This window comes from Phoxinus phoxinus, assembly GCF_949152265.1.
Source record: "Phoxinus phoxinus genome assembly, chromosome: 20".
Lineage (NCBI taxonomy): Eukaryota > Metazoa > Chordata > Actinopteri > Cypriniformes > Leuciscidae > Phoxinus > Phoxinus phoxinus.
In genome coordinates, this window is record NC_136895.1 from 30821522 (window position 1) to 30837089 (window position 15568).

Genomic DNA, 15568 nt, shown 5'->3' on the forward strand with positions numbered 1-15568 from the left:
TCACAGGCGCTGAGTGAAATGAGAATTTTAGAATGACGGGACACTCATTTATATGACACTTTATTCAACAGGAAGAACAGCTCGTTCCGCGCGTCTTACGTCATTGTACATGCGCAGTCCTTTCAGTTTCGGTTTTCAATCCGATCAAGTGTTTACATGTTCTCTCGATCGCATTACAAAAGGAATAAACCACCCCTTTCAATCCGATCGAAATTTCATTCGGATCGAGCTCAATCCGATCGATTAAGGTGTTTACATGAAGATTTTTTAGCCTAATTTAAAAATTAGGGCTGTCAAAAGATTAATCGCATCCAAAATAAAAGTTTGTGTTTGCATAATATATGTGTCTCTACTGTGTATAATTATTATGTATAAATACACACACATTCATGTATATATTTAAGAAATATTTGCATTTATATACTGTATATACATTTATATAATTTAAATATAAATATAACCAATTTTTCTTAAATATATAGGCCTACATGATTGTGTGTGTTTTTATGTATATAAATAATTATACACAGTAGAGACGCATATATTATGCAAACACAAACTTTTAATTTGGATGCGATTTATTTGAAGTGCGCCTCATTTGCGCGAGCACAGCACGACAGGAAACATAATTTTACTGACAACATCTTTATTTGACTTTCTTTATTTCAAGACAAAAAGTTTTTTCCTCTGAGCAGATGAAAACATTATTAAAATGATTCCCGTTCACACGGATCCACGGAAATGACTAAAACGCTGTATTATGCAGGCCAGGCAAGTTATTGCCGATTTCACTTTATAAAGAAAGACTACACACCTGCGCATGCCTATACTAAACATGTGATACACACGTGCATGTCATTACCGTTTTCACAGATTCATGTATTTGAAGTTTACACGGAGATGATAACGATATCGCTTTCAAAAGTTGTTTTCAAAAAACCTATTTCAAACTTTGCGTTCACAGGCCACCAAAACGCCGCTGTCATAAATGAGCGACATAAAAGTTTTCTGTTTCCACTCGAAAACGGCCCCTAATTTAATGATTTTTACATCGGAAATGAATTAACACACTCAAAGTGCGGCCCGCGGGCCGAAACATTTCTGGCGGCCCGCGATAACATCTGATAACATTTGTAAAACTGTTAAAACTGTACATTGCTTTGAAAAATGTTTTTTTCGTTTAGTGGTGTTTAGCGGCATCTATAGGCATAAGCGGTAATCAACGTAACGTTAACGTCTGTAACGTTAGATGGAGATGATGGAGCGAGAGCCAGGGCGGGAGCCTGGCCCTTCGAGAAAAAAACGTCATGTTAGCGAGGAGAAAAGGCAGTTTCAAGATAAATGGACAAACGATTACTTTGTCGAACCTCACGGGTCGGGTAAAGTCGTTTGCCTGATCTGCAAGAAGGTAATTGCAACAGAGGAACATCAGAGGAATCGTGGCCAACCGAAAACAGCACCACAAATCCCATTGCAATTTAAAAGGGTATGTTGACCAAGTAATCAATATTCAGTGTGATTTAATGACAAGCTTATTAATAGCCTCGTTTCCATTACCTTCAAATTTTTATCTAATTTCTGGTCATACAGAAAATAATAATACATTATTCGCAACTACTTTTATTTATGTGAACTCATAATAACAATAAAACATTGTGCTTTTGTAAAATAAAATAAAACAATGTTTAAAAAAGTGTCAAAACGTCATAAACAAAAATCAGAAAATTCGTCGATATTTACTTTTTTTGCGAAGCAGTTGGTGTTTCAAATTAAAATTTTGGTGTTCAAAAAGACGTTTTGAGAAGTGTTTCGTTTCAAAAAGACAACAACCGTTCATTTTTCGTTTTTCAATTACGGATTAAAATAGATAGATAGGCTAATAATAGGGCAAAACATTTGCGCAAATCTGTAATAATGGAAACGCGACTGACAGGCAATGATATGCATGATGATGATGATGATGACTTGTTTGGTAAGCTTCTATTTTAAAAGTTTCTCTCTCTCTCTCTCTTTCTCTCTCTCTCTGTCTCTGTTTTCTCTCTCTCTGTCTGTCTCTCTGTTTTCTCTCTCTCTTTCTCTCTGTCTGTCTCTCTGTTTTCTCTCTCTCTCTCTCTCTCTGGTTTTCCTGTGGTGCTTTGGTAGTAAGGCCTATGCTGATAAGAAGCAAGGGACACTGAGACTGTTTGTTCTAAATAAGTTTGTACTTGAAATGGACTGCACACAGGACTGTTATATCCAAAATTTGTCTGTTGAGGGTAGAGAACCCTAGGGATTTTGTGTTTAAATGTTTTTAAATGTTGTTAAAATGTGTTTATTGCAGTAAATTTAAACTGTAGAGATGCAACCTGGTCATTAAAATGATTTCAAATGGGATTTTCTCTTCAGTTTTTCTTTTTCTCCCCCGTCCCTTTGGCGGCCCTCAGTTCAATGTTGGGTTCCTAAATTGGCCCTCACCTATCAAAACTTTGAGAACCCCTGTTCTAGAGAAAGTCAAAACCATCTTTGTTGCATTATTTTCCTGTTATCACTGTAAAGCTCCTTTAAAGAAATCTATATTGTAGAAAGCACTATATATAAGACTTGACCGCAGATGCTAATCAGGAAAACGTGCTTCTCTCAGCATCTGACAGAAGTGTCACCAGCTTTCACACGCGTCTTTTTAAAATTTAAGAGACATCGGAAAACCAGAGAATTACGTTTGTTGTTGTTTGTTTGACTGCACACAATGCGACTCGCTCACAATGGTCTTGCAACCCAACAGTTGAGAAACATTGACATACGCCAGGGCTATTCAACTGGCGGCCCGCGGGCCAAATCCGGCCCGCCAATTAGGGCTGAACGCTTAATTGCATTTGCTATAATATCGCGCAAAGGCTGCGATTAGACATGCGCGACTAAATTACGCGATATGATCAAACGAGATTTTCTAATCGCAAAAGCTGCACTCTGGTCACGTCACACGAAGAGCCGTTAAATATGTCACACGTTACGGGAGCGTAACAAGAGTTAACTTGGCAACTGTACATTGACAATGGCCTCAATCCGCATTCGTAGCCTATAGATATACCGAATATCAGTGGTTACAGTCTATCAAGCAGGGACACGTTTGTGTGCATTTTTTTGTGTGATTTCACCAGAAAGAATAGAGAGTCTCCGCAACGGTGATAGATTGAAGAGCGCGTTCGAGTGAAGACTGTGCGCGAGCCACAAGAGAACACCGTACCCATGCAACCGATAGCAGCGGCAACGAGCACTCAGCTTGATTAAAAAAACAACAGATTTTAGCGCTAGATTACTTATTTAATATCGAACTAAATGAATGCCCTGCTAGTTAACTGAAGATGTTTTATTTATTTGTATTAGGTACATCCGTGCCTCAATGTTTCAAAAAGTGGTGGCGGACAATGTCCCACCCGCAAATTACGCCTATTAGGGGTGGAACGGTACATGTATTCGTATTGAACCAAATCGGTACGGGCTTCACGGTTCGGTGCATGAATTTACACGGAGAATACACGGTATAAAAATAAATTAAACTTGCGTGCAAATTAATGAATGTTATGCGGAACTACTGTTAGATAAGCGGGTTCTTTATGGACACCTAATCTGTAGCCCCGCCTTAACCTAGGTTTGTTTATACTTTCGCCTGCCTCCGATGACTGCGCCCGCGCCTCCGATGACTGCGCCCGCGCCTCCGATGACTGCGCCGCGCCTCCGATGACTGCGCCCGCGCCTCCCCAAATGGACGAGGCATTTACTTCACGCTCGCCGGTGTACTATTCTTTGAAACGACAGGGTGCGTCTCGGTGTAATTGTCCTCTAAACCATCAGGAATCAGCGGCGAGAAGAAGTAAGGTACATTCGTGAATGTTTATTTTAGTACAACACTTTAGTACACCAAAACCACACTACTAAAGAATCGTGTAAGGCTACGTTCACACTTAGCGTCTTTTTTGACAAAAAAAAGTTAACAACGGCGTTTTTTTTTGCAAAAAAAAAAAAACCGCTGCGCGTTTGGTTACAAATAGCAGTCGAGCGCGTCTTTTGTTGCTATAACAACAGCTGCAACAGTAGTGTGCCCACACAGCCTCTTTGTGATGTATGTTATGATAGAGTTGTGTACTCATATCAAACAGCTCCTTGTGCTCCGAAACAAGGACGATTAGTTTTTCTACCGGCACCATGTCCATTTTTCTTGTTGTTATGGAAACAACAGGTCTCGCTACTCGCTTGTCATTGGTCAGCTGTCAAAAAGGCGCTTGACGTAGGGCGTTCTTTTCAGAAAAGTTAAACTTTTTTCAACTTTAAAAGACGCTCTGAGCTGCAGAAAAAGACGCCGGCGGTGGCGTTTAAAAAAGCGCTCAGGACTTTTTTGAAAAAACGGTTTACTCCATAGGGTTCTAATGTAGAACAGACGCTGGCAGTTTGAAAAAAGACGCTAATTGTGAACATAGCCTAAAGCAGTAAACCAGATTATTCCCTGTGATATTAGGGGGGGGGGGGATATGAGAACGTAACCTAAAACTAAATTAACGTTACATATTTTCTAAATATTTTTATTTCGTTTTGTGAACCTTTTTATAAAACATGGCCATTTATTTTTATTTAAAGGGCTTATGTCTGCTATTGTAGGCTCATTTTGTTAATGTAAGCAACTAATTTAGACGCAAGAACTGTGCCGGTGCGGTGAGATGTGCATGCTCGGCCAAATTCGGCTCGAAGACGCGCATCTTCGGATGCGGAGCCGCGCGCGCTGTTATAAAAAAAGCCGTGCACTGCACACCCTGTCTATGGGAAATGTGGCCTTGCGCACCCAACGCGCACGACCGCCCACACCACAATGATAATTTTTTTACCGCGCGCACCTTCGCGCTCGTGCGTCCGCACATAAATAAGAGATGCTGCATTTTCAGTTTTATGTCTGATTGTCTTATTTTGTTTATAAGTTACAGATGGAGTCTGGAGATGATGTGGGGTACTTGTTTACTGTTTACATCTTACTTTACACACTTCAGGGCAGGCTGTTGCAGCTGCTCAGGGGAGAGACCGTATGACACTAGGTGGTACAGCCTAAAACATGCACAATAAAAAAAAATGGCCTTCTGCATTTTTGTTTTGCTTTTCCCTCCATTGTACCGAACTCGTACCGAACCGTGATGTCTGAACCGAGGTATGAACCGAACCGCGACTGCTGTGTACCGTTGCACCCCTAACGCCTATGATGATGACAACTTCCCTGGATCTAAACAAATCAATCTAACCATAGATGTGACCAGTAGCTAGGGCTGCACAATTAATCAAATTTTAATTATGATTTTGGCATCCCACGATCAAATTTGCATGATCGTGCGATATTTAAATTGCGTCATTCCGGTCATAGCTCTGTATTAAAGGTTGTTTTGTTTTTTTGGGTTTTTTTTTGCAAAGCCAATGTAGTGCTTTGGAAACCACTGTCTGATCACGTGACTTCATGAGCCAATAATCAGAGTTGTTCCCTTCACCGCGCAGCTTAGTTTCTAGATGTAGACTGAGGCGCCGGACTGGACAAAAGCGAAGTGAACTGGGCGAGAGAGACCGAGTGTGTCTGCGCGCGAGCGATAGTGCGCGAGAGAGACCACAGTGTGTCTGCGCAGACTGCGCGCGAGCGATTGTGCGTGAGAGACTTCAAATAACAAGAGACTTTTCGAATAACAATGACTCTGAATTTTATTCACCGACATCGGGATGTTGTCAGTGAAATCATGGTACCACGAGAGCTGTAGAGAGGATAGATGGTTATGTCTGCAAAGACTGCCTTTGAAGAAAATGCAGAAAAAGATCTAACTAGCTGACTAGGCGATGTGATGGTATAGCTACAGGAAATGTGTTTTTGTGTTTTGTTTTTTTGTCAAATATGTTATAATCTTTAACAAAATGTTTGACATTAATTTGACAAACGAAAGACAAGTCTTGCGCAGTCAGATAAAAGGTAGCCTAATAATAATTATAACAGAAGATATCTCTAGTCTATCCTAATATTAATTATAAATACAATGTATATAAAATATAAATACAATCTAAAATAATAATAAATTATTTATTTTGATTTATTCTTTAAGGAGATGCACTGAATTTTGGTGAATAAGAGAACCTATTTTATTTTGATGCAGATATTTGTACATTAGCAGGAAATGTGAAAGCAGTTATAATTATGTGAAAATACAATTAGTTTTGGTTAAAATCCACAAATAATCGTGATCTCAATATTGATCAAAATAATCGTGATTATTATATCGAATCGCAGTCGCAATATTGGTGAAAAAAAATCGCAATTAGATTCTTTTCAAAAATCGTTCAGCCCTACCGCCAATCATCTCCATCCGGCCCAACAGCACCAACCTCCCTCCTCCTCTTTTCCTGGCGGTGCGGTTAATTTAGTTTGATACGCGCTCCGAATTACCTTAGAAACGTTTTACATGTGAATATTTCATCAGTTATTATGTGTGTCCCGTATTTCTGTCGACTGAACCAGCGATACGAATCTTTCGTGAATTAATCAAATCCAGCCCTCGAATGTAGCTAGTTGAATAGCCCTGACGTACGCTATACATCTACTGCTCGCCGTTCACTGTTGTTCTGCTGAAGCTCGTTCCCTGTACCTTTTCCACACTCGTTTGACTCACTCACAGCGGCATCAAGCTATGTCTTTGTTTTGAATAAGAGACTTCTAGTGGCGAAACTTACATACTGTGCCTTTAATGAAGAAATGAAGAATAAACACCAACCTCTTTGTTCTTCAGTGTGTTTCATTCTGGATCTCTCCTGTTCTCACTGTCCTTCAATAAACTCTGTCTTTGCAGATTTCAGCTCTTCCTGATGGTGTGATGCTCGTCTTCACTTGTAGCTGATGGGAATATTCCAGCATTTATTGGTGAATTGCAGTGGGAGGAGCTTCAGTGAAGGAGGAGGGGCTTTACTGAAGAAGGAGGAGCTTCACTGAAGGAGGAGGAGCAGATCTGACAAAATCAAGAAGAAATCACTTACTGAGTTTATATACTAATTCACACATTTTAAGTATTTATATTCACCTTTCTGTCTAGTAAAGTAACTTTTAAGAATATTAATCTCAATATGTTAGAATTCACAAAATCGACCAATTTTTAATTTTAGAATTTAATCTACATATTTGAGACACCATAAAACAATACTTTTATCCTACATGTATCTTACCTCTCATTAACACATTGGCAAAGAATTATAGAGAAAAAGGTTAACAACGTCACCAGATACCAAATATAAACAATGTAAGAATAAAAAAAAAGTATATATATATAAACAAATAAATATACAAATTTGCAAGAAATATATAACCCACCAATTGAGTTTGACTTAACTGCTTGTTTTTGACATGGAACATTGTTTATCACAGATTAATTAAATTGATTAAACTTACCTATATCTCGTAGAGATGTCACAATAGATGATCGTGTCGTTTGCTCAAGTCTGCTGACAATAAAATGAGCTTAATGTGGCAAATTATGGATCTGAAGACATCAGCATAATGAATGAGGGGAAAACAGGATCTATTGACATGAAATAAAGAGGCTTTTCAGCTGCTCTGATAATAGATGAGCCATAGACTATCAAGGTCTGGGTATTGACATAATTCACAACTCGATTCGATTTTGTTTCACAAGCTTGCAATTCGATTCGACTCGATATTGATTATTTTGGATATCAGGTACAATACATGTCAAATTTTGTCAAGGAAAACAAATCTCTTGACTAATGCTGTAAACTATGGGAGTCAGTTGTAGCCTACTACGCTTCATTAGCCTACTATAGGTAAAAATTATTATACAATATCAAAGGTAAAAATTAACTGATTTGTATACAAACAATTAAATTACACAACTAGACGTAAGGGTTCTAATTATTTTGAAAGAAATATACTTATTTCTAAAGAAAAGAAAAAAAATCATTTCTTGTGTTTAAATATTAAAACATCAACTGAACTGTGATATGTCTGATTTACATTAGTTATATGTTTAATAATTAAAAGCAGGGGAGAGATTTAAGTAATTTAGGAACTGGATTGTTTTTAATAACCCTAACCCAGGGAAGAAATTTAGAGAATGTATTTTTTTACTTAGCTCCTTTACTGAACACTGGTATTACATAATTAAAAATACTTCATACTGTTGTTTAATATATGAACAAAATATCGTGCTTTTTAAAGGTGACGGAGTTGACACAAATTAAGTTATGAAGTGAATGAATGTACATTTTTAGAAGAAGAAAAAAAACAGAAGACAAGAAAACCTGTTCCCTTACATGGCTCATTAGCTGACCTTTGTCTAAAATATATCAATTTAGTTTATAATGTATTATTAAATTTAAAAAGAACTTCTAAAACAGGTTTGTCCCTTACCTCAAGAAACAGATTAGCCTATTATTTCTCAAATGACAGAAACATAGCAGTTAGTATATAAATTCATACACCATGTAATGACACCTTTATCAAACATTTAGTTCTATTTCCTAATAACTCATTCATGGCAACAGAGCAGTTGAACCGTTTACCTCAAGTCAAAAAGTACAAAGTAGTTCGCTAACATACCGTTTTGTATGTGAAAGTGATATCTTCTTCCTTTAGTGTACACGAATACCGCCGAACACGATGGAAAACATTCAGAAATTATCGCGTAAAATGTTATTTAAACAGCGTAAAGAGTATTTTACAATAATACGAAATCGCGTGAACTGTTTACCTCAGAAGACTCGACACCAATGACTGAAGGAGCGCGCGCTGGGTAGGTCGTCATCACAGCGAGTCAGAATTAACGGTAGATTATCAAAAACCCGCCAAATACTGTATAAAACAGCAAAACATCAATAAAACATATCAAACAAAAATAAAAACGCTTACAGACAGACAGCAGTCCATTCAATCACAGTCATGAGTGGGGTGATATAAGACATTTAAATCTTAAATTGAGAAATTTAAAGCCCAAAACAATCACGATATTTGAATAGCTAAATTACTAAAATTACTAATGGCTAAACTAAAATTATTAAATGATTTATTCTTGATGTACGAATAATAATTAGATAGAAAAATTAACAATAAAAGTTAACTTGTGAAAATACAAAGTGTAAACAAATGTGACAGATCTCTCTACAAAAGAAAGAAAAATAACAACAGTTTGAACCTGTAAAAAAAACACGTATATTTTCCTTCATAAAAGTATAAACAAACTACATCATAAAAATTGTACATAACATTTAACTCATAATAAAGTATAATATTTATTTATACCATGAAGCAAAATTATATACAAGGATAATTATCTCACAGTTGAAACTGCTGGTCTTGAAGATTAACTTTATTCACTGAGACAAATTTAGAAGATGTTTCTTTGTCCTGTCGCTCGTTGTGGCTGGTTATAGGATCTGAAGATGAACTACTTGTGATTGTATTTTATATGACTTTGTAGAGAAGATATTTGAGTGAAACTCTTCCCACATGCAGTGCAGTGATACGGTTTCTCTCCAGTGTGGATCCTCTCGTGTGTTTTAACATGTTCTGACCGACGAAATCTCTTGTCGCAGTGTGAACACTTGTAAGGTTTCTCTCCAGTGTGAGTCCTCCAGTGTTGTTTCAAACTTATAGCGGTAATAAAACTCTTCCCACACTCAAAGCACTTATGAGCTCTTACACCAGTATGTATTTTCTGATGTGCTTTTAAATCCTGCAGACGTGAAAATCTTTTTCCACACAGAGAACATGAATGTGGTTTCTCCTGTGAATGAACTAACATGTGGCTCTTCAGGCCTCTCGCCCTCGCAAATATTCTGCCACATTGATCACACTCGTATAGTTTCTCTCCAGTGTGGACGTTCATGTGATCCTGAAGGTTTGATGATTGTCTAAAACTCTTCCCGCACTGATCACATGTGAACGGTTTCTCTCCAGTGTGGACCCTTGTGTGAATCTCAAGGCATAGTTTGTATTTAAAACTCTTTCCACACAAAGAACATGAATATGGTTTCTCGTGTGAATGAACTCTCAGGTGGCTCTTTAGGGCCGAAACACGCAAAAATGTTTTGTCACATTGATCACATTCATACAGTTTCTCAACAGTGTGGACGATCATGTGTTCCTGAAGGGTTTCTTGTTGTGTGAAACTACTCAGACACTGATGGCAGATGAAATATTTCTTGTCTCTTACTTTCAAAGAAATACTTTCAGTCTGTGAGGGAGTTTCTTCTTCAGTTTTGACATGATATTTCTCCTCATTTTCCTCCATCAGGCCTGAAATTAAATAAAAATTATAATTTGAATGCATTTTTATGAATTGATTTCCACAAATGAGGTATATTGAAGGCTGATGGGAAGATTCTATCATTTATTTGTGAACTGATGTGAGCATTAGGAAAATAATAATTCCGTTAAAAAACGTGGGAAGCGGCAGCGCGTTTCATTCAAATGTTGACAGACATTATTGTTTGTATTTCCACTGTAAACTTCGCACATTAGCCTTTAGTTATTTTGTAGTAATTTTGGGTCCCTGTGGTAAAAAGAAAACGTTTGAGTTCAGACAGTCAGAATATACACTTCAATATTATAAATCTCTATTTAAATGATTAGTATTACATATCACATCTGACACAAACATACAAACTACAACAATAACACCCATCTTTAAAGTTTCCTGTCATTAACAGTAACGTTACATGACTGATTATGTCCATCATTAATGTATTGCCACATTAAATCCCAAGACAGGATAAATGCATATCCCCATGAAATTTCCTCACAGATAAAAACGTACAAGTTTGAGATTATAATAACACTACATTATCACTCTCAAAATGAAACATTACAAAATCGTTCAAGTTTTAATGATTTCAACATTTTCCTCAGATGTCCGTTTCGTGCTGAACTAAATCAGTCTAAACGACAGAAAACACGCACATTCAGCGCTTTATCCGATGAAAATAATTCAGAACTTTGTAAATGTTGCTGAAACAAACTGTGTAAAGTGTATTTTATGGGTGTGTAAATACGCGAAATATCTGAACTGCAGAACTCACCTCAGAAGACAAACACAACAAACGCGCTGAACGAGGAAGAAAACTACTGATGACGTCAGCGCGGTGATGCGAAATAAACGCGCCAAATATTGCTAACGACTAAATAAAATTTATAACATACAGTAAAATAACGCTAAAATATAATGTAAACAATAATTCAATCTCAGTCACGTGTAGGGTGAAAAATAATTTATTAGACAGTTCAAATATTCATTTAAAGGTTTTATTTAAATAAATGTAAAACATGGAAAGACCAATAAGCAATCATAATAGGCTTTCAGAGTAACCCAAAATTATGAATTGATCATTTCTTAAAACATGTAGAATCAACAGACAATAAAAAGTTTCTAAATGTCAAACTTTTGGAGCTATAAGCATTGTAAAAATAAAAGTCATTATGAAACGTTTTAAAAGTTTATTTAAGACTTTATTGCTCAAGTCAACAGAGCTGAGATGCTGAACATCTATTTGTAGAATAAAAAAGCTTCTAGTACTGTAGTTTTAATGGGGAAAAAACCCTAAGTTCATTTTTTGGTCTTACTTGAACACTATGTGACATAGATAAAACATACAAAATACAACAAAACAAATATATTTTTTTCCTAATTGTGCATCTCCACACACACACACGCGGAGCGGAACACTGAGCAGACAGCGCAGCGCGCCGACACACACACACACACACGGAAAGAAGAGCGCAGCGGACACACGGAGCAGAAAAGACCAAGGGGGTAATCCATCCGCCGGAAACTGAAGCTTCCCCGAGCGCCGCCATTGATTAGCGGACCCCCACCTGCTGTTAGCACTCCATTGTCTCCCATTCATTTTGGCGTCACTTTGACAGCGAATAACTTTACATCTGAGGTGTTTAACGACTCCATTTGTCCATTGTTTATTTCTAAAGAAACACGACAATGTATAAAAGGCTCCATTACCCCATATCTTACGTTATGGCCCCGTAGAAGCAGTTTTTGTAAAAATAGGCTAACGATTGCGTCATAACCACGCGACTCTGTCGCACAAGTCGAGAAATTACTGTATAGACCGGCGGAGAAGCTCGCAAGCAATCGGGGGGAAGTGGAGGAATAAAGTCAAGAGAGAAGCCCATAGATAGTGATAAAGTTGCTCCCGTTGCTAGCTCATGGACAGCTAATGCTAACGCTCTCCGTCTCTGAGAGATTCGGAAGGGAATGATTCAGATTTCTCTCGGCACAGCCACTAGAAGACTGACAGCTGTCAGACAGGCTCACATCACATCTACGTCGTCAAGCTCAGTTTGAGTCTGCGCAGTTCGCCTGGTGATCAGGAAGTGATGCTTCTAATTAACTTCACTTTTCTCCGTTGAAACCTGTGGGGTCGCTGTGTCCAGTTTATATACTGTCTATGGGAAAGACCCGCACGTCAAACTGATCGCCGAACACGGAGGGGCGGGCGGCATATTTTGGTCTTTTTTCTCGGCCAAAAATGCCATGTTCGTTTTTTGGCCGATAATGTTCGGCGGCCGAAAATTCTGTGTATCCAGCTTCTATGGTATTTGAATTCAGCTTTGCAAATGTACACAGCATCTTTGTTTTGTCAAACGCGCCATCAGGCAACTTTTTAAATGCAAACATTCCCCCTAAAACTCCATCCTTGTCCTTCTCCACCATGACAGGTGACTTGCTTCGGCACACTGAAGCCGCAACAGGAAGTCATTAAAACGAGGCAAAAAAAGGGCTGCGTCAATTGCGTTATTTTTTTTATCGCGTTAAACATCTCAAATTAATCGCAAACATTAACGCTTTAATTCCCCCAGCCCTAATAAAAACGCTTTGATGTCATTTGCTCAGCTTCTTTCCAGTGTGGATTTTCATGTGTCGCTTTAGGTTTGATTTTTGTGTGAAACTCTTCCCGCACTGATCACACGAGTGCGGTTTCTCTCCAGTGTGGATCCTCTCGTGTGTTTCAGGATTCCTGACCGACTGAATGTTTTGTCGCAGTGTGAACACTTAAAGGGATAGTTCACTTTAGTGAGTCATCATATACTCACCCTCAAGTTGTTTCAAACCTGTATGAATTTCTTTATTCAGCTGAACACAAAGGAAGACATTTTGAAAAAAAATTCAGTAACCAAACAGTTACCAGGTCCCATTGACTTCCATAGTATTTTTTTTCCCTAGCCGTCAAAAATGGACACAGCATTACACTTGAAAGTGCTGGATCTGAAGATGATCTACTTGTGATTGTATTTTATATGACTTTGTAGAGAAGATATTTGAGTGAAACTCTTCCCACATGCAGTGCAGTGATACGGTTTCTCTCCAGTGTGGATCCTCTCGTGTGTTTTCACATGTTCTGACAGACGAAACCTCTTGTCACAGTGTGAACACTTGTAAGGTTTCTCTCCAGTGTGAGTCCTCCAGTGTAGTTTCAAATCTACAGCTCTAATAAAACTCTTCCCACACTCAAAGCACTCATGAGCTTTTTCACCAGTATGTATTTTCTGATGTGCTTTTAAACCCTCCAGACGTGAAAATCTTTTTCCACACAAAGAACATGAATGTGGTTTCTCCTGTGAATGAACTAACATGTGGCTCTTCAGGCCTCTCGCCCTCGCAAATATTCTGCCACATTGATCACACTCGTATAGTTTCTCTCCAGTGTGGACGTTCATGTGATCCTGAAGGTTTGACGATTGTCTAAAACTCTTCCCGCACTGATCACATGTGTACGGTTTCTCTCCAGTGTGGATCCTTGTGTGAGTCTCAAGGCATAGTTTGTATTTAAAACTCTTTCCGCACAAAGAACATGAATATGGTTTCTCGTGTGAATGAACTCTCAGGTGGCTCTTTAGGGCCGAAGCACATAAAAATGTTTTGTCACATTGATCACATTCATACAGTTTCTCAACAGTGTGGACGATCATGTGTTCCTGAAGGGTTTCTTGTCGTGTGAAACTACTCAGACACTGATGGCAGATGAAATATTTCTTGTCTCTTACTTTCAAAGAAATACTTTCAGTCTGTGAGGGAGTTTCTTCTTCTGTTTTGACATATTTCTCCTCATTTTCCTCCATCAGGCCTGAAATTAAATAAAAATCATAATTTGAATGCATTTTTATGAATTGATTTCCACAAATGAGGTATATTGAAGGCTGATGGGAATATTCTATAATTTATTTGTGAACTGATGTGAGCATTAGGAAAATAATAATTCCGTTAAAAAACGTGGGAAGCGGCAGCGCGTTTCATTCAAATGTTGACAGGCATTATTGTTTGTATTTGCACTGTAAACTTTGGGCATTAGCCTTTAGTTATTCTGTAGTAATTTTGGGTCTCTGTGGTAAAAAGAAAACGTTTGAGTTCAGACAGTCAGAATATACACTTCAATATTATAAATCATCTCTATTTAAAAGATTATAGTATTACATATTACATCTGACACAAACTACAACAATAACACCCATTTTTAGAGTTTGGTTTTTCTGATTCCTGTCATTAACAGTACAAAACTGATTATGGCCATCATTAATGTATTGCCACTTTAAAGACCAAGACAGGATTTATAAATGTTTATAAATGTATATCCCCATGAAATCTCCTCACAGATCTAAACTTACAAGTTTGAGATTATAATAACACTACATTATAACTCTCAAAATGAAACATATTACAAAATCGTCCAAGTTTTAATGATTTCAACATTTTCCTCAGATGTTCGTTTCGTGCTGAACTAAATCAGTCTACAGACGCCAGAAAACACGCACATTTGGCGCTTTATCTGATGAAAATAATTCAGAAATAACCCTTCTGAAACAAACGGTGTAAAGTGTATTTAATGGATGTGTAAATACGCGAAATATCTGAACTGCAGAACTCACCTCAGAAGACAAACACAACAAACGCGCTGAACGAGGAAGGAAACTACTGATGACGTCAGCGCGGTGATGCGAGAAAAACGCGCCAAATATTGCTAACGATGAAATAAAATGTATAACATACAGTAAAATAACGCTACAATATAATGTAATCAATAATTCAATCTCAGTCACGTGTAGGGTGAAAAATCATTTATTAGACAGTTCAAATATTCATTTAAAGGTTTTATTTAAATAAATGTAAAACATGGAAAGACCAATAAGCAATCATAATAGTTAATGGCTTTCAGAGTAACCCAAAATTATGAATTGATCATTTCTTAGCACATGTAGAATCAACAGACAATAAAACGTTTCTAAATGTCAAACTTTTGGAGCTATACGCATTGTAAAAATAAAAGTCATTATGAAACGTTTTAAAAGTTTATTTAAGACTTTATTGCTCAAGTCAACAGAGCTGAGATGCTGAACATCTATTTGTAGAATAAAAAAGCTTCTAGTACTGTAGTTTTAATGGGGAAAAAACCCTAAGTAAATTTTTTGGTCTTACTTGAACACTATGTGACATAGATAAAACATACAAAATACAACAAAACAAATATATTTTTTTCCTAATTGTGCATCTCCACACACACA

General features: G+C 37.5%; 1 protein-coding gene and 1 long non-coding RNA gene across 3 annotated transcripts; both read right to left on the reverse strand.

Annotated features, from left to right (window-relative positions):
* Nucleotides 1-6803: 6803 nt before the first annotated feature.
* LOC306988181 lies at nucleotides 6804-11157 on the reverse strand. 2 transcript variants are annotated; one of them, XR_013795341.1, is made up of 4 exons: nucleotides 11077-11157; nucleotides 8600-10294; nucleotides 7433-7482; nucleotides 6804-6995 (listed from the first exon to the last, which is right to left on the reverse strand). It is a non-coding gene; the product is annotated as an uncharacterized lncRNA (long non-coding RNA). The 2 variants fall into 2 exon arrangements; XR_013795342.1 differs by having other exon boundaries at nucleotides 7433-7523.
* A 100-nt stretch (nucleotides 11158-11257) lies between these two features.
* LOC306988174 (uncharacterized protein) lies at nucleotides 11258-14986 on the reverse strand. The gene is made up of 2 exons (XM_079592984.1): nucleotides 14936-14986; nucleotides 11258-14136 (listed from the first exon to the last, which is right to left on the reverse strand). Exon 2 carries the CDS (start codon nucleotides 14129-14131, stop codon nucleotides 13289-13291), a length of 843 nt encoding a protein of 280 aa, XP_079449110.1. The 5' UTR covers nucleotides 14132-14136; nucleotides 14936-14986; the 3' UTR covers nucleotides 11258-13288.
* Between the last annotated feature and the right edge of the window lie 582 nt (nucleotides 14987-15568).